General features: G+C 40.2%; 1 protein-coding gene across 1 annotated transcript in view; it reads left to right on the top strand.

Moving 5' to 3' along the window:
- The first annotated feature begins 2,394 nt into the window (after positions 1–2,394).
- Tbpl2 (TATA-box binding protein like 2) overlaps positions 2,395–25,139 on the top strand; it is a 29,403-nt gene continuing 6,658 nt past the window's right edge. Inside the window, exons 1-6 of the mRNA XM_021660480.2 lie at positions 2,395–2,457; positions 4,167–4,630; positions 5,445–5,532; positions 8,399–8,490; positions 14,748–14,915; positions 19,573–19,667. Of these exons, the coding sequence (XP_021516155.1) occupies positions 2,407–2,457; positions 4,167–4,630; positions 5,445–5,532; positions 8,399–8,490; positions 14,748–14,915; positions 19,573–19,667 (958 nt within the window). The 5' untranslated portion in view covers positions 2,395–2,406. The remainder of the gene's footprint in view (positions 2,458–4,166; positions 4,631–5,444; positions 5,533–8,398; positions 8,491–14,747; positions 14,916–19,572; positions 19,668–25,139) is intronic.

The raw sequence follows: 25,139 nt of genomic DNA on the forward strand, positions 1-25,139 counted from the left end.
TTAGGACTAATAGCAGTGTTACCGGAAGGTAAATCAATAGTAAATATTAAACACCATTTACAACATAAGGATTCAATAGTGGGAATTATATAGCATTGATGAGAGTGTAAATTTATCTATCTCCTATGGAAATCATTGTGGGGTGTCCTCAGAAAACTAAAAATAAGTATTTATATGTCATCCAGTTTTGCATTCTTGTATTCATCCCTGAAAGAACAGAAGCACCAACGGATAGAGATACCTGCATATCGTTGCAGTATTCACAGAAGCAAGGTTATAGCATCTGAATGGGTGCCTGTCCATGATGAGTAAGTGATTATAGTGTGTCTGTGTTCATGTGTGTGTGCATGTGTGTGTGTGTGCGTGTACATGCATGCACCAAGTGGATAACTATTTTGCTACAAAGAAGAACAAAATTATCTTCTCTAGAGTACAGTAGGTAACCATGTTAAAAAGAGTAATAAACTAGCTAAAAAATCTCTATTCAAAAAGCCAGGGCACTGGTAGCCCAGAGAGCTGCACATGACCAGCATGAGATTGGGTCCCTTAGCATCTGCTCATGGGTAAATGTCTAAATTAGTGAACCAACACATTTATTACTTATAGAAGTAGGGGTGACTCAAAGGCAGCTACATCTCCAGGAAGCCTTCCTGGGTACTTTCTGGCAGCTACATTACTGAAGAGTCTAACCTCAACATGGAGGACTTGTGTAAAACTGCAAAGTTAGCAACAAAGCCAGACACAGAAAATGAGTGTGACATCTTTTCTGTCATATGAGGAGCCTAGAAAACATAGAGATAACATGAAAGTAGAAGGAGCTGCTAAGGAAAAGGAAAGCAGATAAGGGAGGGATACTTGAGGGTAATGCAGCACTGTCTAACTGAAGAATATCATATGGATGTATGAAAATGCCATGATGAAACCTAGTATTTTGTACAGTTATTATGGGCTAAACAACAACACACAAGAGATTACAGATTGGTCTAGCTATAGGAATAAGCCACTTCAAAGGTCATTTCTTTTGATGGACAAATTTACTTCCTTATAACCACAGAACTGAGGTATTCACTTGCTTGTTAGATATCAAGTATATCCCACTCTCCAGCCCAGGAAGTCACCCAGATTTCTTGGACCATGATCCATCTATCAGTAGTGAATAATCTTCCTCATGGCAAGGTCGCTTCATGCTCTGAAATCCCTCCCAAAGGGCAGCCAATTCTTTCTTGGTAGGGCAGCAAGCAAGGCCAAGCTTAACCAGGGTCCTCTTTCCTAACAGTGGACTTGAATTATTAATTACATCTTCAAACCCAAGAGCATATAGATTTGTTTTTAGCTAACTGGGAAATGTGTTTTGTTCATCAGGACAGGTATTTGGGGAGGCACCTCAGCATTCTGCCTGCAACATACTCTGCAAACTCATTAATAATCTACTTAGAGGCTAGAGAGCTGGCCAAGTAGCTAAGAGTGCTTGCTGCTTTTTCAGAGGATGGGAGTTCTCTTCCAGCACCTATAGTGGGCCTTAATGCCAGCTCAACAGGATGCTATGCCCTCTTCTGTCTCCACACACACAGGCACAGGCTCACTCAGACAGAAGCACACACACGCACTCTGTACACACAAGGGGAGGAGATATAAATAATAAAATAAAATTTGTATCTATTTTAGTCAGTTTGAGCTGACATAATAAAACACCACAAACTGCCCCACCAAGCCTGACTGAGTTTGAGTATTGGGTTTCTTCTACATGCTGAAAGGGTAGAACCTACTCCTGAAAATTTTCCTCAGGACATCACAGGAGCTCTGTAGTATGCACGTGTCCATGGACACGTGAATAAAGATGAATAAATATAAGAAATAGCACACCTGAGAATCTGGGTATGTGGTGCATGCAGTAAACCCAGCTCTCAGGAGCTGGGGGATATACAAGCCTGAGCTACACGAGAAGAGAAAGGGAAAGGGAAAGGGAAGGAAAAGAGAAAGAAAGGAAGAAAAGGAAAGGAAAACGGGGAGAGAAAACGCATTCCTTTCTCATGGTGCACTGTGTTAACCTTACTAAGCTGCTCTCCGGGAGGCACGGCACACCTGCGGGCCCAGTGATGGCAGCGGAAGCGGCAGTCGAAGCCTAGCCTGGCCTGCTCCAGCCAGCTCAGCAGCCCTCTTCATCTTCTGGATGCCATCAGCTGTGTCTTGCCTGGCTCATCAGCTCCTTCTGTGCATCTCACCTGGCTCCTCAACTTATTCACATCATCTGTGCAAGGGTGAGCTGGCCCCACCTCGTGCATGCTGCTGAAGGCTGATAAAGGGCTTCTGCTCCCAGAATCAGGCAGGTTCTACCGGGCTTCCGCAGCGTGCGTGGACGCTGGCACCTTTGCTTGTTCCCAGCTCTACATTGTGTGCTCTCCCCTCATGGAAGAGGACATGTACCTGGACCTCTTTCTGGAGCCATATGCCATCCAGGTGAGCCTGGCAGCCACATCGCTGAGGGCCAGGGCTGATGCTGGCCTTGGAGATATCTGAAACGCCAAATCTTCCCTAAGAGGCAGGCTGGATTATCCAGACCGTTCAGCTGAACTTGGAAGTTCATCCAGATAGCCAGGGTTGCCAATCAGACACGCTAGCTGTGAAGTTAGATGGCTCGGTGCTGGTGATAAAGTGCATGCTGCCTGCAGTCACGCCGGGTTCCTTTCGCTTTGCTAGGTCCAGGCCAGTCTGACGGCATTTGACTTCTCAAACCAACAGCGAACAATTAGGCTCTAGCTGGGCTCCTGCCTTAGCCTCTCCAGTAGCTGGGACTACAGGCCCATTCCACCACCTGTGACCTGATTTTTAGTCAATCTTCCCTACCCACCCCCCTCTTTTGAGACAAAGTGTCTGTGAAGCCCGGGCTGTCCTGAAATTCACTATGTAAACCAGGCTGGCTTCAAAGGTATAAGGATTAAAGGTATAAGCCACCACTCTAGAGGCTGAGGTCAGCCTTTGCGCTAATGAGACCCTGTCTCCAAAACAAAACAAATATCAATTTAAAATATTCTTAACATTTAAATCTCAGTATATTATTTATCTGTCCTAAATTCATATAATTTTTTTCATCTCTCTTCTGATTAGAAAAAGAAATAATGCTGAATCTTTTTATTAGTGAGTGTTGAGCCAAGTAAGACTATATCCCAATGTTTATACTCTAAAATGTGAAGTTATGGGGCAATAGAGATGGATGAGTGTTTAGGAGAAAGTACCAATCTTGCAGAGAACCTGAGTTCAGTTCCCAGCACCCATGTCTGTGGCTCATGACTTTCTGTAACTTCAGCTTCAGGGAGATCTGATGCCATCTTCTGGATTCCTTAAGCATCTGCTCTCATGTCCACATGTCCTCTTCACATATACATAATGAAAAGTAAGAAAAGCAAATCCTCAAAAATTAATATGTGAATAGGCAGTGGTGGTGCATGGCTTTGATCCAGCACTCAGGAGACAGAGGCAGGCAGATCTCTGTGAGTTCAAGGCCAGCCTGGTCTAGGAAGCAAGCTCAGGACAGCCAAGGCTACACAGAAAAACCCTGTCTTGGAAAAAAAAAAAAAGGAAAAAGAAATCAAAGCTTACAATTAACTGTTAGAGTACAGCTGCTCTCTTTAATTTTATAAATATCTTGAATTCAACTACACCTATTACACAGCTGGAGTTAGGGACAATTTAGTAGGCTATAAGTAAGTGAAGTAGGAAAAATATGGCATGATAAATGCTTTTCTATATTGTAATACATACTTATGAAAAATTCATTTGTTTTAATTTTCTGTGTATAGGTGCTCTGCTGCATGTATGTATGTGCACTCCGCATGCATGCTGCCCAGTGAGTAAATCCAAGAGGCTATCAAATCCTCTTGAATGAAGTCACACGTGGTTGAGAGCAGGCATGTGGGGGCCATGAAGTGGGCTCTCTAGAAGTGCAGTCAGCGCTCTCATGGGCCATCTCTCTGGCTCTTAAAATATCCGTTTAAGCATGCTGTCACTCTGTAGTAAATCTTGTTATACTTTGTAGTAGGAGGCAAGGTATGAATTTAAGTAATCTTGGACCACTTTTCAGACTGAACGCATTGCCTTCCTGTCACAGTGAAATCCCACTGGTGTAAGACACTGGCATTTTGCTTTCTTTTGCTTTGCAAACTGCCTAGGATGACTTTCCTCCAGCGATGTCTCAGCTGTTCAGCCCAGGAGCGCCTCTAGATGTGCACCCACTTATTCCATCCAGGACAGAGACTGTGTTTAATTCACATGTTGGTGGAGTGAAAAAAACACCCAGTGACTTTTCATCTGTGGATCTAAGCTTCTTATCAGATGAACTTACCCAAGAAAATAAAGTCCGAGCTGTCATTGGAAACAAGCATGAAACCAAAGAATGTTGTAAAACTCAAGGTTGGCAAAGTAAGCTGCAGGTGCCCGGTGAACAGGGCGATGGGCTGAGCTTGAATAACAGCAGTTCACCGGATACCCAGCCACATCTGTGCTCTGATGGTACTGACTCCAAACAGCCCTCTGCAAAAACACCAAACTCCAATGTCTTATCTATGGCATCCATAGTGTCCATGGCACCAATGAACCCTGTGCCAGAATGTTATGGAATTATGCCTCAGTTACAGTAAGTGTACTTGTTTTTTTATTATTTTTATTAATTACAGTTTATTCACTTTGTATCCCCCCTGTACCTCCATCTCTCCTCCCTTCCTAATCCCACTCACCCATGTCCCTCTCCCAATCCATTAATAAGGGAGGTCCTCCTCCCTTTCCCTTTGATCTTAGTTTATCAGGTCTCATCAGGAGTGGCTGCATTGTCTTCTTCTGTGGCCTGGTAAGGCTGCTCCCCCTTCAGGGGGAGGTGATCAAAGAGCAGTACTTATTTTTAAAGTGAGGGATGCTTCTACATACATAGTTGATATTTTAGAACATGACAAGTAATTTCAGGATAATGGTATAAGAAGAATTTCAGATTGCCTTATGCTTTTTCAGTTCTTAATCGATTATAACTAATGAGTCTTATTAATTATAAAGGGAAGCACTACTTCTTGGTCCCCTAAGAGGAGGTTCAAGATTAAAAGACCTTTCAAGAATAAGATTTTATTGTTTATGCCAACACACTCAAGTTGTTAATAGTGGCAGTTAAGCTGGGTAAAGACAAAGGATATAAAATTGAGTTTGATTTGCAAACTCTTTTGTGGCTTCTGTTTTGAGACAGTGCTTTTTATTATAAAACTAAGTTTTAATTTAGGTTACAAAATGTTAGAAAATGTTATTTTAGCACATGAAGTTTACAGCTGACTAGGGACCACAGTACTTTATATTTCCCACTGAGAATTCTTTCTCTAGCAAGTTGCTAATGCAATCGATGAGATAAGTTAGGAAGCTGGTGTTGAAGCTGTACTGTTATGACTTTCTGGGTTTACTTGTTTGTTTAGGAATGTAGTTTCCACTGCAAATCTGGCCTGTAGATTGGACCTGAGAAAAATAGCTCTGAATGCCAAAAACACAGAATATAACCCAAAGGTAAGATTCCTCAGTGTTACTTTCAACCATTATTTTTTTTTTCCTTAGGATATTTTCTATTGTATGATTTTGAAATTGGCTTATTTCTTTATTTTCTAAAAATAAATAAATTCTTTTAAAATTATTTCCTTTTTTTTATGTTGTTGGTGTTTTGTCTGCACGTGTCTGTATGAGCGAGTCAGATCCTCTGGAACTGGAGTTACAGACATGTGTGAGCTGCCATGTAGGTGCTAGGAATTGAACCTGGGTCCTCTGGGAAAACACCCAGTGCTCTCATCCTCTGAGCCATCTTTCCAGGCCTAAAGATAAATTTTTAGTGAAAATTTTTGTTAATTCAGAAAGTTAACTATCTCAAAATTTCTTACATTAGAAAAACCATCATTCTCAGGGCTGAATAAAGCAATAATTGAACAATCCTAAAACTAGATCATTCCTTGTCATTCAAAAAGATTTTTCACTACACGTCTTTTCAGCCCTGTGGAACACTAGCTTTCTTGAATTGCCAATGTCTTGCTATAAAGTGTAACCATGCCTGGTTGAAAAATACTGTTTTTCTAAATGCTGGCTCACATAGCTGACACATCTATGTTTTCCTATTTATAGTTTCTTTTTATACAGAAGCTAAATTGTTTATAAAGTTTAAGCCTCTGTTTGCTCATGGATGATTTAGTGATCTCCCCACCTAAAGTTTCTCTCACTGTGTAACCAAGCTAGCCTCCATCCATAGAAATTTGCCTGCTTGTGCCTGCTGCCTGCTTCCTGCTGTTTAATAAAATCTGTTCCCTGTGTCTCACCAAGGACAGGCATCCTGTTTTCATTGGTTTGTTTGCTTACAGAATTTGGATTTTTTAGTCCCATCTACATTTAATGATTTCTCAGGGTCTATACTTTGTAGAAGAAGGCAGGGTTTGAAGCTAAGACCTATACAACGATGCATAATTCTTTGCTCCTACTGAAAAACAGCTTTCTGGATTCAGTGGTGGAACATTTGAGGGGTGAGATGATTAAAAAAAATCACAATGGTAGGAGAGACAGTGCATATCAAATCATTAGAGATAAGCACTTGGTCTCAATGACATCTGAATATAGTGTTACTTATTACCCAGACACAGTATAGCTTTCCCTTTTATGTGTCACATATATGACTACAGATAAAAATAACTGGTGAGTCTGGACATGGTGCTACACACTCTATAATACCAACACTTGAGAGGCTGAAGCAGGTGTAGCTCTGAGTTCAAGGCCAACCAGAGAGTCACAAAGCCAGCCAGGGTGACAGAGTGAGACCCTGTCTCAAAAAACAAAAGCAAAAGAAACCAAAGTAGGTGGTGCATTTGAGAGACTGGGGCAGGGCACTGTTTGCCTGGATCATACAGGGGGCTGTAGAAAAATTTTGCTCTCCCTTCCCTTTCCCCCTCTTCCTCTCTTTCTCTCTCTCCTCTCTCTCTCTCTGTCTGTTTCTGTGACACATACACACACACACACTTTAATGAGTACCAGAAGGTGATACATTTTAAAATGCACATGAAAAGCATTAATGAGTATTTATCAATTCTCTGGTCTGGCTCAAGGTTTTTCAGTGTTTACAGTTTAAATTGCAACTGCTTGTCATTTGAAGTGATCTATGATTTTTTGGAGTAGCTGGCCCCCACAAGAGGTAATCTTGCGTGGGACTTACTCCTATGTCATTACTGGCCTAGTGCGTAAAGGAAAGTTGGAGAAGAGAGTGTAGAAGCAGTAAGAGGTCATTTAGTGCCATGTCACTGTGATACGCTGACTGGTCTCAAGTGCGTTAGTGTCCTTGAAGGGTGTACCAATGAGCAGGCCTAAAGATACACAATGAGGATTGTGAAGGCTACAATCTGATGAAACAGATTTTTCTCTTAATTTTTGAGCATGTCTGTCATTATGTATATTGTGTTCTGTATCTTAGTTGTCTTGGTGCAGTCTAAAATCTTACAACAACATACGTGATTACATGCTTTTGTTTTCTGTGGTGGTTTTGTTTTTTTCTTGAAATAGGATTTAGCCATGTAACTTCAAATTTTCTTAAATTTGAAATTCTTCTTCCTCAGTCTCCCAAGTGCTGGGATTATAGGTATGTAACCACATGTTGAACATATGTATATGTATATATATGTATATGTTTATATATATATGTGTGTGTGTGTGTATATATATATATATATATATATATATGAGTTCAATATGTGAGTTCAGTATAGTTTTGAGATAAGATCTCATGAATTCCCAACTGGCCCCAAACTTAAAAAGCTTAAGAATGATCTTGAATTTTCTTTCCCCATCTCTACATCCAGACTGCTGGGCTTCTAGGTGTGTAGCACCAAATGTGGCTTGTTCCCTGCTGGGGATCAAACTCGGAGCTTCCTGTGTTCTAGGCAAGCCCCCTGCTGAGGCAGCCATGTGCTCAGCTCTTCATCTGTACTTTATTCTCTTCTTAAAAGGGTTCTGTAAGAGAAAATGGAAGTATGTCAATATAAATATAACTAGGTGTGGTTTTATTTCATATCCTTATCAAGTTCTGATAATGTTGAAGGTTACTTAATTTTTTGGTGTATTAATTGAGGACAACAGTGAACTCAAGTTAGTCTTGTTATGAATATAATTGAAGGAAATAAGACAGGTCCTCTAATTTTAGCTGTTACTTTCAAAATATAATATTTTATATAAAATAATACTTTATGATTATAATTTTTGTTAATGAGGCAAGATCAGACCCAGGTATTGCTTAATTTTCTCGTCCAGTTCCAGTTTCCTCAAGAGTTCTGTACATAGCCCAACTTTCCAACAAGGTTAGTGGTAACTCCCAGGAAAGACTAATTCTCCCATTGGCTTTGGTTTGCAGAGGTTTGCTGCAGTCATAATGAGAATCCGAGAGCCAAGGACAACAGCCCTCATATTTAGCTCTGGGAAACTGGTCTGTACAGGAGCCAAAAGGTATGAGGATGACGTTTCTACCCCTTTCCTATAGGTAACTCATTGTGTAAGAAAAGAAGCATAGCATTTATGTAAAGGCTCACTGGAGGAGCAACATATTTTTCATTGCCAAACAGTTAATATGACATTAAAAGTTCTTAGTCTTACATACAATACAAACCTATATTCCACACTTGATAGTCACCAGTGTTTGGTTAAAGTTCAACAATCTTGATTATAAAAACCTGTTTTCAATACATACACATAGGTTATATATTTAATATCTCTAATATAAATCTGTATATATTATATATATCTGTATAGATCATATATAACACTTACATATGTTATATATAACACTTATGTTAAAAAACAAGTACACACATGCACCCATTTGCAGTTATGACAAGATGTCATAAACCTAGGGACATTACTGTGGATTTTCTTCGTTACAGATAAGGTGGTAGAGCTTTCTAAATGGGACAGTTCTTGAGTATTCACTCCAGGGGTCTCTCTGAGAAGATTTATCTTTCATGAAGCTCCTACAGAGGCTATTCTAGCTGATGTTTGCTTTTTCACTATAAAGCTGGGAGAAGAGCTGGTGCCCTCCCTGTGTCAAATGGAGAGCAACCTCCCCTTCTGACATTAAAGTTGCTACAGCTATTACCTAATTTCTGTCATAATCCAATGTTTATATTTTATATATCTGTTTCTATTTTGTGGAATAGTTTGAAGAATACTGGAGTTAGCTCTTCTCGAAGGATTGATAGAATTCTGAACTGAAACCATCTGGCCCTGGGCTTTTTTTTTTAATGGAAGACTTTTGATGACCACTTCTATTTCTTTAGGGGATATAGGACTATTTAATTTATTTACCTTATCTTGATTCAGCTTTGTATATGGAATCTATCAATAAAAATGTCCATTTCATTTACATTTTTCAAATTTTGTTGCATATGGGCTTTTGAATTAAGGACTAACGATCCTTTGGATTTCCTCAGTGTCTGTCATTATATCCCCCTTTTCATTTCTGATTTTGTTGATTTGGATAGTGTCTCTCTGCCTTTCCATTAGTTTGGCTAAATGTTTATCTCTCTAAATTTTCTCAAAGAACCAGCTCTTGGTTTCGTTGATTCTTTGAATAGTTCTCTTTTTTCTAATTTATTGATTTCAGCTCTGGGTTTGATTATTTCCAGCTGTCTCCTCCTCTTGGGTGTGCTGCTGCTGCTTCTTCTTTTTTTTTTTTTTTTCCCCTAGTGCTTTCAAGAATGCTATTATGTTGCTTGTATGAGATGTCTTGAATTTCTTTATGAAGACACTTTGTGCTATAAACTTTCCTCATAGAACTGTTTTCATTGTGTCCCCTAAGTTTGGGTAAGTTGTACGTTCATTTTCATTGAATTCTAAGAAGTCCTTATTTCTCCCCTGACCCAGCTGTCATTGAGTAGAGAGCTGTTTAGTTTCCATGCATTTATAGGCTTTTTGCTATTTGTGTTATTGTTGAAGTCTAGTTTTAGACCATATGATGTGGTGGTCTGATGTGATACAATGGATTATTTTAATCTTCTTGCATCTGTTGAGGCTTGCTTTGTGCCTGACTATATGGTCAATTTTGGAGACAGTTACGCAAGGTGCTGAGAGGAAGGAATACTCTTTTCTGTTTGGGTGAAAAGTTCTGTAGATATCTATTAAGTCCATTATTTCTCTATTTAATTTCTGTCTCAATGTTCTGTTGCTTGGTGAGAGTGGGATGTTGAAGTCTCCCACTATTAAGGTATTGGGATTGATGTGTGATTTAAGCTTTAATAATATTTCTTTTACAAATGCGAGAGGCCTCATGTTTGGGGCATAGATGTTCAGCATTGTGATGTTCTCCTGGTGGATTTTTCTTCCCTCTTTTGACTAATTTTGGTTGAAAGTCTATTTATTAAATATTAGGATGGCTATTCCAGCTTGCTTCTTGGGTCCGTTTGCTTGCAAAACCTTTTTCCAGCCCTTTATTCTGAGGCAGTGTCCATCTTTGTTGCAGAGGTGTTTCTTGAATACAGCAGAATGCTAGCTCCTGTTTCTGCAACCATTCTGTTAGTCTTTGTCTTTTTAGTGAAGAGTTAAGTCCATTGATGTTGATAGATATTAGTGACCAATGATTTTTAGTACCAATCCTCAGCTACAGAGGCACAAATAATTCATTTCTGCCTACGAACATGGGCTACAATATGCTAAATTTATTGAAAAGCTTACATTGTTTAAATTTATATATTCATGATTAGTGAGATTTAACATTTCTTCATAAGCATGTAAAGTGCTTACTATATCTTTTGCTCAGTAGTCTAGAGATATTTGTCTTTTGTTAACAGATTTTGTTAACAAAATTTACATATTTTGCAATTTTATGCTGCAGGTATTTTTCCAGATAACTATTTATCATGTTTTAAAGAAGGTTTTTAAAATACAACTTAAATTTGTTGGTACATAGTCAGTTGGTTCATTTTTACCCTTTATTTGATTATTTGGAATCTTGTTTGGAAAACATTCCCTTTGTTGAACATTATATATTTCCCAATGCTGTGACCCTTTAATACAATGCCTTATGTTGTGCTAACCCCCAACCATAAAATTATTATTTTTTTGCTGGGAACCAGCCCTGGGGTTAGGACAGGGCCTAAAGAAGGGTGGATGTAAGGGCAGCAAGGGAGGAATGAGTCAGGCACAGAGATCAAGAGGACTTTTACATCCTGACTGACTGGCAGTCTAGGTACTTCTTTATTTATACAGAATTTAGTAGGCAGGGATAGATGCATGCTGTTCCAAAATATAGATCATACCATGTTTGTCCCTATACATGTTTTAACTTTCACTTGGTCATAAGTTTAGTCATTATTGATGACATGACATGACAGAGCAGTGCTATCTTTTAGAATCACTTTCCCTCATCAGTCCCACAACCCAACTTTTAACAATATTGCAATTTTATGGGCATGTTTTGCCAAAGCATAACAGCCTGTTCTTAGACTAGTAGCTCTTGCAGTTTCAAAGGGACTAAACACAAAGAAAACATCCAAGCCAGCCTGGGTAAATTGTCATGTCCCAAGCAGTGTGTTATCAACTTTTAATAGAGTGCTAATTGATGTTTTGTGTCAGGAACTTTTCCATTTTTATGTTTTCTTTGAGAGATGTATCAATTTCTGCAATTGTATCTTCAGCACTTGAGATTCTCTATTCCATCTCTCGTATTCTGTGGTGATGCTTACCTTTGTGATTCCTGATCTCTTCTCTAAGTTCTCCATCTCCAGGGTTTTCTTGGTTTGTGTTTTCTTTATTGATTCTAATTTCAATTTCATGTCTTGAACAACTTTATTCATTTCCTTCACCTGTTTGATTGTGGGTTCTTGTTTGTCCATGATGACCTCTATTTGTTTGTTTCCTTTTTATTTGCCTCTAATAATTGCATAATCATAGATTTAAGATAATTTCCTGGTGTTTTAGCTGCATTAGAATATCCATTGATTTTGGAGGGAATTCTAGTAAAGTCGTGATGTCCTGGTTTTTGTTGATCATATTCTTATACCAGCCTCAAGCCATCTGGTTGTCTATAGCCTCGATTGTTCCTGGAGCCTGTCTCTGGAGTCTGGAGTAGTCTACAGGAAGATGAGATATATCCAGGGGCTTAAGAATGGTTGTTGGAGATTCAGATGTAGCTAAGCAAGGGAGGGCGCTGTGCTGAGTTCAATGTCTTTCCTGGCCCACTGTCTATGACTCAGGTAGGCCAGGCAGCTGGGGCACAGGTAGAAAGATCTCCAAGCCTAGAATTGCTTCAGTGCCCCACAGCCTTCTTTGGGATGATGAAAAATGGGACTTGGGTCCTGTGCGTAGCTCAGCTCTGCTGGGTTCACTGTCTCTGGTGGGCTAGCTGTTTCTAGCCCAGGTGGGCCAGGCAGCTGGGGAGCAGGCCCGAGCCTAGAGCTGCTCCAGTGCCCCACAGGCCTCCTTGGGGAGGAGACTACAAGAGTCTCTTTGAGTTAGAGCCTCATAAGGAAGTCTCTGGAATTATTTGAGTTACAACCTCCATAGCATAAGAAAGACCTTCAAGTAGGCTCAGATGATGATATCCTCCTAAAAGTGGGAGAGGTAGTACATTTCTTGGGACATTCCTGAGAAAGCATAGAATCAGTACTCCAGGGAGAAGGCATAAATGATTCATAAGAAAATTTCCGGGGCTTGAGAGATGGCTCAGTGGTTAAGAGTACTGTCTGCTCTTGCATATAGACCTGGGTTCAATTCCCAGCACCCACATGGCAGCTCACAACTGTCTCTAACTCCAGTTCCAAGGGATCTGACACCTTCACACTGATGCACACTAAATAAAAATAAAAATTATTTAAAAAAAGAAAATTTCCATCAATGGAATGTCCCCAAGTTGTACAAATAATAAAAGACCCCCAAGCATGCGACATGTAGAGATCAAGGCAATAAGAGTGGGAGACTGCAGCACAGTGATTGCATCACTAGGCTCAGCTTTGCTGGATCTTTGTCAAGCAGCTGTGCTGCCTTTATGATTTTTGCTGTTCCCATTAGATATGGCTGTGCCAATTTTTGTAGCTACTCCTGAACTTTAATTTTGCTACTTTTATGAATCATAATATAAATATTTTTGTAGATAGAATTTTGCAAAAGGGTTCATGATTCACAGGTTGAGAACTACTGATCTGGACCATATTCTATCTGAAGAAAGTGCCCTGTACCTCTGCTGCCCATTGGGATAGCTACTGGTCAGTGTGGCTGTTAAAAACTGTATATATTTAAATAAATTGGATTGAACAGGTATAAATTTTTTTTTCAGTATAAGATATCCATGATAAGACATTAGGGTCCTAAATCTGTTTTCTAATGTTTGTGCACATACACACACATACACACTTTGAATTGTGGTTAAAATAGGAACCTGTATGAGAAATTTACAATGAAATAAGCCTTCCTTTTCTAAATGTCTTTATTCCATTCCTAACTTGTGACATGGCCTTGTTAAGCAATATCAGGAGTTAGAAAAGGGTTGGGAGAAACAAGGATAAAGTGCATGAACACCATTCATAGAAGAGAACAGTGAAGGATTGAGGGAAGAGAATAGAACACTTCCAGGCAAGCAAAGGCAACCTGGCTTTCTTTTAGGAACTGCTGATTTACAACTTAAAGATGGGGTCACCACAAGGAGCACTTTGTTCACATAATTCACTCACCAGGCGTGGCCTCTGTCCAGCAGCCCCTTCTGGTCATTGTTGTTGGGCCAGGGGAACAATGTCAAATGAAAACTACAGGCTCAACTCTTAGGACTTCACATTTTGACATGGAATTGAGCTGGGCCTTTGGGAGAATGTAGCTACAAGTTTGGATACATTTCCCCCTCGTATCGAATATGAACCAGAGCAGTTGTTTGAGAAATCTGAGAAGCTTGGGCAAGTTTTAAGAAATTTAAATTTGTTTTTGACAATTTGTCTCAAAAAGACCTAAGTCTATGCCACTCATTTGGCACATATCTTTCTTCCTTGTGTTGGTGTTTATTTTTTAATGTCTTCATACTTCTTTTTGTTTCTATATTAATGGTTTACACACTTTTAGAGCAGGTTATTTAGGCTACAATGCGTACCAAAAGCATTTTGAAGGCTCTGGACAGCAATTTGCTAGACCCCAGATAAAGAGCATCTTGTGTGTCAGACGTCAAATCTGGTCACGGCTCCTCAAACAAGATTTTAGGTCTGAGTACACACTTTGAGAAATGGTGCAGTAGTTAGTTTTTCAAATAACATTTAAAACAACTAAAACAAAAGTACTTTCTAGATAAGAAATGACCAATCAAGGTTTTGAGGTTTGGTTCAGTTCAACAACTAAATTGTCAGATCCTTGGGAAGACATTATAGACAAAGGTATGAAAGGAAGGTCCTTCCCATGGAACTTCACTTATTTTTCTTTTATTTTTATAATTCTGAGGATCACATCTTGCACATGTTAAGCAAGTAAAGTCACTGAGCTACATAGCAGCCTACAGACTCATAGGTACATTGAAAGATGAACATAGTCTGTATATGTAATAGAAATAGTAAAGGAGTCAGAGTGAATAAGATGCTGTTAATCAACTAGGTGTGTGATGCATCCCTGTAATCTTAGCAGTTGGGAAATGAAGCAGGAAGATTGCCAGGAGTTACCCAGCAGCCTAAAGAACCAAAGAGCCAGGCTATCTCAGAAAACAACCAAAAATGCCTTTAATCATATTTTCATCTCCCCAGTGAAGAGGAGTCTCGACTAGCAGCAAGAAAGTATGCTCGTGTGGTGCAGAAGCTTGGGTTCCCTGCCAGATTTCTCAATTTTAAAATTCAGAACATGGTTGGAAGCTGCGATGTGAAATTTCCCATCAGGCTGGAGATTTTGGCACTAACCCACCAGCAGTTCAGTAGGTATGGTAGTTATTAAGAAGTTAGAAAATTCAGGCTGCTTATACAAGATAGTGTTCAGAGAAAGTATCCATTTACCAAATAAATAAATAGATAGATAGGAGGAGGCAGGTGGCTGACTGGATCATGATGCTGTGTCAGTGCTTTGAAAGAGTGGTTCTCACAGCAAACTTGCATGGTGATCACTTGGGCCATTTTAGCCAACATCTCTGATTGGGCGGCTCCATCAGGAAAGACTCAGTCCTACAAAGTTCATACCCAACATTGGTACTGCTGGCCTGAAGCTCTCTATGTCCAGGTCCACTAACTGGTTAGATTTTTAAAATAGGCCTAAGTAGCTTTGGAAATGGCAGTGGGAGAAGTGAAGGGGTGAGAATGATAGCTGGAGGGGGAAATATCGGATGGGGGAAAGATGGCTGGGGCCTATCCTGTGAGTATGATCCCATCCTGATGTGTTTATTTAGGAGGGGGCATCTTTGTATAGTTGTAACTGTCACAACAATGCAGTATTTATAGTATTGCTAACCTAAGGGAGTATTCGAGCCTTCCTTGCTTCTTTAAGCCTAATCTCCATAGCCAGGGTGACTCCCTGTCCTCAGCTCAGCCCTCGAGAGGATAGTTCAGGCTTCAGAGATCACACCCTCCATCCCTGAATATACATATGGGCCAAAGTACCTGCCCTACTATAGAATGACAGGTGCTTTTACTTTCTCTTGATCAGTTCAGTCTTGTCCCAACCTTTTATGTCCTGTGGGAGAGCTGAATCTGCTCACTCAAGTAGGTAAGGTACAGTGGAAAGGAGCTTTGTTAGCTTTCTTTTCAGACTTAACCCCAACAGAAATTCAAAATGTCTGGATCCTTCCTTCCTTCCTTCCTTCCTTCCTTCCTTCCTTCCTTCCTTCCTTCCTTCCTTCTTTCCTCCCTCCCTCTCTCTTTGCCTCCCTCCCTCCCCTCCTTCTTTTCTTTCTTCCTTTTGTTTTGTTTGTTTGTTTGTTTGTTTGTTTTGAGATAGGGTTTCTCTCTATAACTGCCATGGCTATGCTGAATCTTACTTTGTAGACCAGGTTGGCCACCTGCCTCTCCCTCCCCAAGTGCCCAAGTGCTGAGATTAAAGGATGTGGCACCATGCCCAGCTACTAGTCTGGATTTATTATTATTATTATTATTATTATTATTATTATTATTATTTATCACAATGTATTCAATTTGTATTTCTTCTATGGCCCCCTCTCTCATCTCCTCCCAAACCAACCCTCCCTTCTTCTTCTTCTTCCCCCATGCCCCTCCCCCAGTTCGCTGATAGGGGAGGTCCTCCTTTCCTTCTATTTGGTCCTAGCCTATCAGGTCTCATCAGGAATGCTTGAATTGTCTTCCTCTGTGGCCTAGCAAGGCTGCATCACCCAGGGGGTGGTGATCAGAGAGCCTGCCATTGAGTTCATGTCAAAGACAGCCATGCTCCCCTTACTAGGAACCCCACTTGGAGACTGAGTCTAAGTGCTACATATGAGCTGGGGGTTTAGGTCCTCTCCATGCATTGTCCTTGTTTGGGGTATTATTCTCTTCAGGGCCCCCAAGGATCAGTTCTTTGGCTCTGTTGGTCTCCTTTAGGAGCTCCTGTCCCCTCCAGGTCTTCTCTGTCTACCCCTTCTTTCATATGATTCCCTGCACTATGAGTCTCATCCTCTGCTGTAATACCTCAATCAGTAGAGTCTTTCAGGCCATCTGTGTTAGGTTCCTGTTAGTCTGGACTTTTCTTAACTGTCAAACTATAGTTCATTTCTAGATCTAGCTTAGAAAATACTTTCTTCCTCCTCCTAATTGTTTTATTTCCTCTTACACACAATTTGCTTATTGAGTGGGTATAGCATCTGTTATGCTTTTTTATTTTTCAAAAGTCTGAGTTTTGTAGACAGCTCCCTCACTTCCTCATGCAATATATATTACCTCTGGGTGAGTTTTCTTCTCCATGCTATGGTCATTTATAGACTTGGTAATACTCTATTTTAAATATGTGAACATAGCCGTTTTATTCATATTCTCGAGCCACGGGTCTCCAGCCTCCCTTCTTAGACCACAGGAACGATCTCCACCTCAACTCAAAGCATGGCTGAGGTAGACTCCTTGTCCTCCTTTCAGGCTGTGCAGGCTTCTTTCACTTCCTTTCTCAACAACATACTGAGAGAGTGCTGTTGACAGCAAAAGTCACTTGTTACCATTTTCACTTTCTGAAAAATGAAAATGCCAAAAGGGCAAGATCAGAGTCAGCAACCTGGCTGTTATCTTCTTGAAGTGGCCTACACCAGGCTCGTGTTCCCAGCCAGCCGGGTTTATGATCACAGTTATTTTTGTTGTGTCTGGCTGGAAAGTATACTTTATATTCCAGAGACTATGTGTTTCTAGTCTCATTTTGGCCTCCCTCAGAACTGCCCCATCAGGCTGGCATTATTGTTCACTTTGGGAGCCTTAGGGACTTTTCTAAGCAGAGAGAGTTCTTTTTAGCTTTTTTTCCATGCCCATAGCTTGTGTGAAACATGGCACCCACCAGTCATGATCATCATGTCAAGTGTAGTTTAGGGTCTGAAAATTTGCATTTCAACATCTAATACAGGTGTGTCCCAGTTTTGTATCAAGTTTTGAAATCAGGTCTGGCTATGTCATCCAGCCTGGTCTCACCCTATAGCAATTCTTCTGTGTCAGCCTCCTGAGTGCTAGGATTATAATAAGCATGCACCAGTATGTCCTCATGTGTCTTTGGGAAGTATTGAACCACTGAGCTACACCACCATAGTCTTTCTCTCACTACCTTCTCTATCAATCTATGTCACAATCATCTTTATAGCTTTCTATGAGAATTCCCACTTCAGTTTTAACCTAAAAAGATGTGCTAATAAGATACTTGCTAAGGGTCTAAAATCCAGGTGTAGTAGATGATGATGTGCTACTGGCCACCTATGTGGCCTTAGTCCCTTGTCCACATGGAATATGCTGACTAAAATAAAGACACACTGTCAATGTTAGTCTTCAACTGTGGTAGTTGCTCTGGAGCTAAGTTGCTCTGTGTGCTATGGGACTCTGAAGAGAGCACTTTGTGTTACTGTGGATATGAAGAGTCAGGAAAGCACTGTAAGACATTTCAAGGTTGAACTGGCCAAGAAATCATCAGGTGTTTGAAATTCATTCTCTATTGGATGGTCTCTGCCCTCTTTTATTTATAGTGATACACAAAATAAATAATACATCTTTGATCAGGAATTCATTGTGCTTGTCACTTTAGAAACATGGTTTTGGAACTGACCTTCATATGCTTTATGATGATAATCTTGCTGTGGTCACTTTTCTGTTTCCAGCAATGGCTTCTACAGTTTTATTGGTTGAAGAACCGCAGGCACTTGTCAGTGTGGTTTGGTTCATTCTCTTTGTACAAAGGTTAAGGTTACTTCTGGTATACCGGTTTTCACGCCTTGTTTTTCTTATACCTATTCTCCATGAGCTGTTACTTTGAGAACAGTTGTATTTTTGTACCCTCCTCTTGCTCTATCAACTTCTCTGGGGTGGACAGCTCAACCATTTCTATGGCTTTGTGCCCTTCTTTTGCTCCATGGAGATCCAGCATATGTTTTAAATAAATCTTAGTGATTTCCTACTTATAGAATCACACTGTGAACTTTACATGTTTACAAGTAGCCATGGCCTTAAACTACTTTTATTTTTATTTGCTAATTTTTGTTTACGATTTATAAATATATACAAAATGTGCTTATTATTGGGAACTTGGAAAATTCTTTTAAAAATGCTTATATACTATTACTGGCAAGCTTTAGTTCAGTGATAAAAGGTGAAGAATGTTTAACAAGATCTTCAAGTATCAAATCTGATGCTGAATGTTAATCTCGGTTTCTCTTCATCTAGGATGGCTTATAAATGGGAGAAACAATGGCTTATGAATTGGAGAAGTTAGCTCTTAAGCTGGTCCTAATACTCAGGAAGCTGAGGCAGGAAGGCCACAAGTGCAAAGGCAGCCTGGGCTATGCATAGCGAGTGCTTGACCAGTCTTGGAAACATACCGGAAGACACTGGTATGATGGTGAACACCTGTAACCCCAGCACTCAGGGAGGCAGAAGCAGGAGAATCTCTGTGAGTTCAAGGACATCCTGCTCTACAATGTGAACACAAGATAGCCAAGGGTACACAGAAAAACCTATCTCCAAAAACTGAAAAAAAGAAAAAGGGAGGAAGGAAGGAAGGAAAGAAAGAAACAGATAAAATTTAATCATTTTTTAAGCCTGTCTCACTATGTAGTCCAGACTTATCCTAAATTCTCAATCCTCCCTTGGCCTCCATAGTGCTGGGATTTACAGGTATGAACCACCAGATTTGGATCAACCAAAAACTCGGTTTTGAATGTTTTAAGTGTCTACACTCAGGGTTAGGATTGTATCCCAGTGTCACAGCACTTGCCTAAATGTGTGAGGTTTTAGATTTAATCCTAGCATGAAGAAAAGTCTACACTCAAGGTACCACTCTTGCTGAGGTAGCTCAAAAGTTGTTAGTAAAATGGCGCTTGTTTACAGCTGTGCGATGAAGTTTAATATGTGGGGACTTGAATGTTCTGGAATGGTAGTGAACAGTAGTGCTATTTATCACTTTTTGTGTCAACAGTTATGAACCTGAGCTGTTCCCTGGCCTTATTTATAAGATGGTAAAACCACAGGTTGTGTTGCTCATTTTTACATCTGGAAAAGTTGTGTTGACAGGTAAGTTATATATTTACTATCTCACTCCATAACATGGAAAGCTACATGTATGCTACGTATGTACTACATGTATGAAGGTGTTTTCTGGGCTGGAGAGATGGCTCAGAGGTTAAGAGTGCTGTTTGCTCTTCCAGAGGTCCTGAGTTCAATTCTCAGCAACCACATGGTGGCTCACAACCATCTGTAGTGAAAGCTGGTGCCTCTTCTGGCGTTCAAGTGTGCATGCAGGAAGGCATTTCCTCCATAACAATGAGGTTTTGCTATCCTGGGGAAAAGAAAAATAAAGGGAAAATGACATTACCTTCAGATCTCAATTCTTTTTTTTTTAATTTTATTTTTCTTATTAGTTACACTTTGTTAACTCTGTGTCCCAGCTATATCCCGCTCCCTCACTCCCTCCCCAACCCCACACTCCCTCCCTGGTCTCCCTGCCCCTTTCCAAGTCCACTGATAGGGGAGGACCTCCTCCCCTTTCATTTGACCCTGTTTTATCAGGTATCTTCAGGGCTGGCTGCAAAGTCCTCCTCTGTGGCCTAACAGGACTGCTCCTCCCCTGGGGGGGGGGAGGTCAAAGAGCCAGCCCTTGCAGATCTCAATTCTTAAAATTCATATTGCTTGATGCGTATTTTTAACTTGCCATCCTGCTTTATACCAGCCATTATCACACATGCAACCTAACTTGCTACTTCAATCTCTTCAAGAAGGCTTTTAATAAAGCTGCACAATGTTCTAATGCAGGCATTGGCATATTCTCTGTAAAGGACCAAACGCTAAATATTTAGACTTTATGGCCCCAATATTCCCTGCTGGAACTGGCATCATATAGAGGGTTTGGCTTGGGAATTATTTGCCTATGATTAAAAGTGTCACATAAAAGTACTCTTTTATTTCCTCTCAATCACTTAATGTACAAGTCGTTCTTGGGTCACAACCTGACAATACAGTCAGTACAGGCAGCTTTTGTCGCTGCCCTACACTTCCTGACTTCTTGTCTCTCAGGTTACTGAATAAAACATGTCTTCCCATTGCAGATGCTTCTGTTTTCCTTTGTGTCTGTTACTTATAAATTGAACAAGCATTTGACTACTTTGCTTGAGAATTATTAGTGTAAGTGCTCAGAAGTCAAACTTTGGTTTAAGCATATTACTGTTTTCAAAGTTCTTAGCATAAATTACCAAGGTATTTTAAAGGCCTCTACTATATATTCTCCTGCATCAAACTTTCCTTCCAAACAGTGTATCTGAACATGTTTAACCAAATCTCCAGCAGCATTTTAAAAAGTCTGGGTATGGTGGCACTTGCCTTTAATCCAGGCACTTGGGTAGCAGAAGTAGGCAAACTTCTGCAAGTAAGAGGTCAGCCTGATCTGTATAGCTCTAGGCCACCAACCAGGTATACCTAGCAAGACCCCACCACACACACAACTTGGCTAATTCAAGTCACTGTATTCATAGTTGGTGTGTCTGTTGCTAAGATATGGAGATGAATTCATGAATCTGGTGTTCAAATGGCAGACTCTTAAGTGTGAGTATCTAGCAGGTACACATACTGTATTAGGACGCAAATATCCATCTGGCAGCAATCTAACACTGTGGAATTACATTGCACTGAATCTTAGGGAACCAGAAGTTATGCCATATGTACTTAGGCCAACCATCCAATGCCCCTAATTCTGTCGGATGTTCTTCAAGGACAATAAGCTGGTCTATGTCTTTGTAAAATGGTATGGTTTTTCAAAAGACTTCACAAAATGGTAGTGCATTTAGCCCTCCCACTTTTCTGTAAGAAAGACTGATGTCTTGCTGGTAAGGAAATTGAAACTTGGAGTACAGATAAGATGCTTATGATTGCAAAGTTATTTAGTGGTAGAGCTGACATTTGAGCTCTTACTCAATTTCGAAGCCAGCCCTTTCTCAGTACACCAGGCCAAGTCTTGTTACCTCATGGCCAGGGTTAGAAAGAGTGTGTATATCAAAGAGGCAGTCTTTGAGGTACATAGAAAAGGCTTGGTAAGCTTTGCTTAAAATGCCAGGGTCACCTAGTTGGGGATGCTGCTATAACATATGGGCATTTGTTATTGGTTGTTAACTAGACTGTAAGACTAAGTTTTCCTTTGATGTCCATATTCACTAAGGAAATGTTGGATGAGGTCTGGTCCACAGTCAGAGGGAAAAGTGTTTGCTTAGAATGTAAAAGACCAGGGCTGCAGAGATGGCTCAGCCGTTAAAGGCTAGCCTCACAACCATAAATATAAGAATGTAAAAGCCTGGGCCTGCTCCCCAGCACCAGAACTAGTACTAATGTTACAAAATCTTGTTTTAACACATGGAAATGCACACAAGTGGCACTCAGTTGATGGTTTTCAGTGTAAAGGATGGAACACTGGCTCCACGTCTTCCTCATAGTAGCTGCTTTATGATTTGGTAACTTCAATTTCTTGTTCCTTGATTCTATCATTTAGAAAATGAGGAAAATGTACATTCTTTTGTATCAGAAATCTTTTTTTTTTCTTTGATGTAAAATACCAGCAGGGTTTCTGTTTCTCAGGAGTCTCCAGGTGGTATGCTCTTCATGTTTGTTTTTTCATTAAGTAATTTATTTATTTACTTTACATCCTGATTGGAACTTCCCCTCTCTCCTCTCCTCCCAGACCCTACCTCAACTCTCCTCCCTTCTTTCTTCTCAGAGAAGGGAGACCTCCCACGGATATCTACTGCCTTGGCATATCAAGTTGTAGTAGGACTGGGTGCATTTTCTGTTGATGCCTGTACAGTTAGGGGCAAGGGTTCCAAAGGCAGGCAACAGAGTCAGAGACAGCCCCTGCTCCTGCTGTTAGAGGTCCCACATGAGGACAAAGCTGTACATCTGTTACTTAAGTGTAAGGGGCCTAGATCTGTCCCATGCGTGTTTTCTGGTTGGTAGTTCAGTTTCTGTGAGTTCCTATGGGCCCAGGTTAGTTGATTCTGTAGTTTTTTGTGTGGTGTCTAGGACCTCTCTGGTTCTTTCAATCCTTCCTCTCACTCTTCCATAAGATTCTCCAAGCTCCACCTAATGTTTAGGTCTTGTATCAGTTTTCATCAACTGCTTGATGAAGCCTCTAAGATGACAGTTATGATAGCCTCCTGTCTGCAAGTATAGTGGATATTATTAATATTGTCATGGTGGGCTCTCTTTCATGGCATGAAACTCAATTTGGGCCAGTCATTCATTGGCTATTCCCTCACTTTCTGCTGTCTCTTTATCACTGTACCTTTACAAGGCAGAGAAAATTGTGGGTGAAAGGTTTTGTGTCTAGGATGGTATACTCATCCCTCCATTGAAAGTCTTGCCTGGTTATAGGAGGCACTTTTCATGTTCTGTAAACCCTGTTGCTAAGAGTCTTAGCGAGGGTCATCCTCATAGATTCCTGGGATTTTCTGTCTTAGACTTCTAGCTTGCTTCAGAGATATCCCCCCAACTGATTCCAGTTCTCTCCCCCACCATCCTTCCCACACTTGATCACTCCTACTCTTCCCATCCCCTCCCCATGCAGTTCTCTTTCTCCATCTACCACATTCCCCTTCTCAGTGAGACTGAAGCATCCTCCCTTGGACCCTACTTGTTCCTTGGCTTCTTTGTGTATTGTAGTTATTGTACTTCATGGCTAAAATCAACTTATAAGTGAGTACATAGCATGTTTGTCTTTATGGGTCTAGGTTATCTCATTCAACATGATCTTTTCTAGTTCCATCTACTTGCCTGCAAAATTCATGATGTCACTGTTCAAGTGAGATTCCATTGTGGAAATATACAACATTTTCTTTATCCTTTAGATGAGGGACATCTAGGTTGTTTCCAGTTTCTAGCTATTACAAATAAAACTGTTATGAACATAGTTGAGCAAGTGTCCTTATGGTATGGAACATCTTTTGGGTATATTCCCAGGAATGGTATAGCTGGGTGTTGAAAATATTTTCTCAGGAAATTCCCAAGTTTCTGAGAAACCGCCAGATTGATTTCCAAAATGGTTATATAAGTTTACACTTCCACCAGCAATGGAGGGGAGGGTTCCCCTTGTTTCAAAACCTCTCTAGAATGAGCTGTGGGCTTGAGTTTTTGATCTTAGCCATTCTGATGAGTGTTAGATGGAATCTCAGAGTTGTTTTACTTTGCATTCTCCTGATGACTAAGCATGTTGAACATTTCTTTAAGTGCTTCTTGGCCACTAAAAATTCCTCTGTTGAGAATTCTCTGTTTATCTCTGCACTCTATTTTTTAATTGGGTTGTTTGGTTTGTTGCTGTTTAATTTCTTTACTTGCTTATATATTTTGGATATCAGCCCTCTCTTAGATGTAAAATCTTTTCCCATTCTGTAGGCTATCATTTTGTCTATTGACCTTTGCTTTACAGAAGCTTTTCAGTTTCATGAGGTTCCATTTATTAATTGTTGATTTTAATGCCTGAGCTCTTGGTGTTCTGTTCAGCAAGTTGTTTCTTGTGCCAATGTGTTCAACACTTCTCCCTTCTTTCTCTTCTATCAGGAGAGATTTAGTGCATCTGATTTTATGTTGAGGTCTTTGATCCACTTGGATTTGAGTTTTATGCAGGGTAATAGATATGTATCTGTTTGTATTCTTCTACATGCAAATATCCAATTAAACTAGCACTATTTGTTGAAAATATTTTCTTAGTTCCATTATATAGTTTTGGCTTATAGTCAAGTGTCCATAGGTGTGTTAGGTTTACTTCTGGGTCTTCAATCTGATTTTATTGATCAACTTGTCTGTTTTTACGCCAGTACCACTCAGATTTTATTATGATTGCTCTATAGTACAGCTTGAGATCAGAGATGTTGATACATCCAGAATTTTTTTTATTATTATACAGGATTATTTTAGCTATTCTGGTTTGTTTTTTGTTTTGTTTTGTTTTCATGTGAAGTTGAGAATTCTTCTTTAAAGGTCTGTAAAGAATTGTGTTTGAACTTTTTTCTATTTCATTTTTTATTTTAGCTTTTCCTTATTAAATCATTTTACAGCCTGATCCCGCCCCTCCCTCCTCTCCTTCCAGTCCCATCCTCTCCTCAGAAAAGGGGAGCCCTTCGGGGTAACAACCCACCCTGGCATCTCAAGTTGCAGCAATGGAGGGAGGGTGACATAAACCCACCCTTAAAACCTCCCACCCAAAATTTGTCTTGCCTACAAGAAGTGTAGGGATAAAGATGGAGCAGAGATTGAGGAAATGACAAACAAATGACTAGTCCAGTTTATGTTAGCATTTTGATGAGGATTGCATTGAATATGTAAATTGCTTTTAGTAAAATGACCATTTTTGCTGTGTTAATCCTACTAATCTAAGAACATGGGAGATCGTTCCATTTTGGATTCCTCCTCCTCCTCCTCCTCCTCCTCCTCCTCCTCCTCCTCCTCCTCCTCCTCCTCCTTCTCCTTTTACTTGACGTTCTTGTAATATAGGTCCTTTACTTGCTTGGT

The sequence above is a fragment of the Meriones unguiculatus genome, chromosome 8 (assembly GCF_030254825.1).
Source record: "Meriones unguiculatus strain TT.TT164.6M chromosome 8, Bangor_MerUng_6.1, whole genome shotgun sequence".
Lineage (NCBI taxonomy): Eukaryota > Metazoa > Chordata > Mammalia > Rodentia > Muridae > Meriones > Meriones unguiculatus.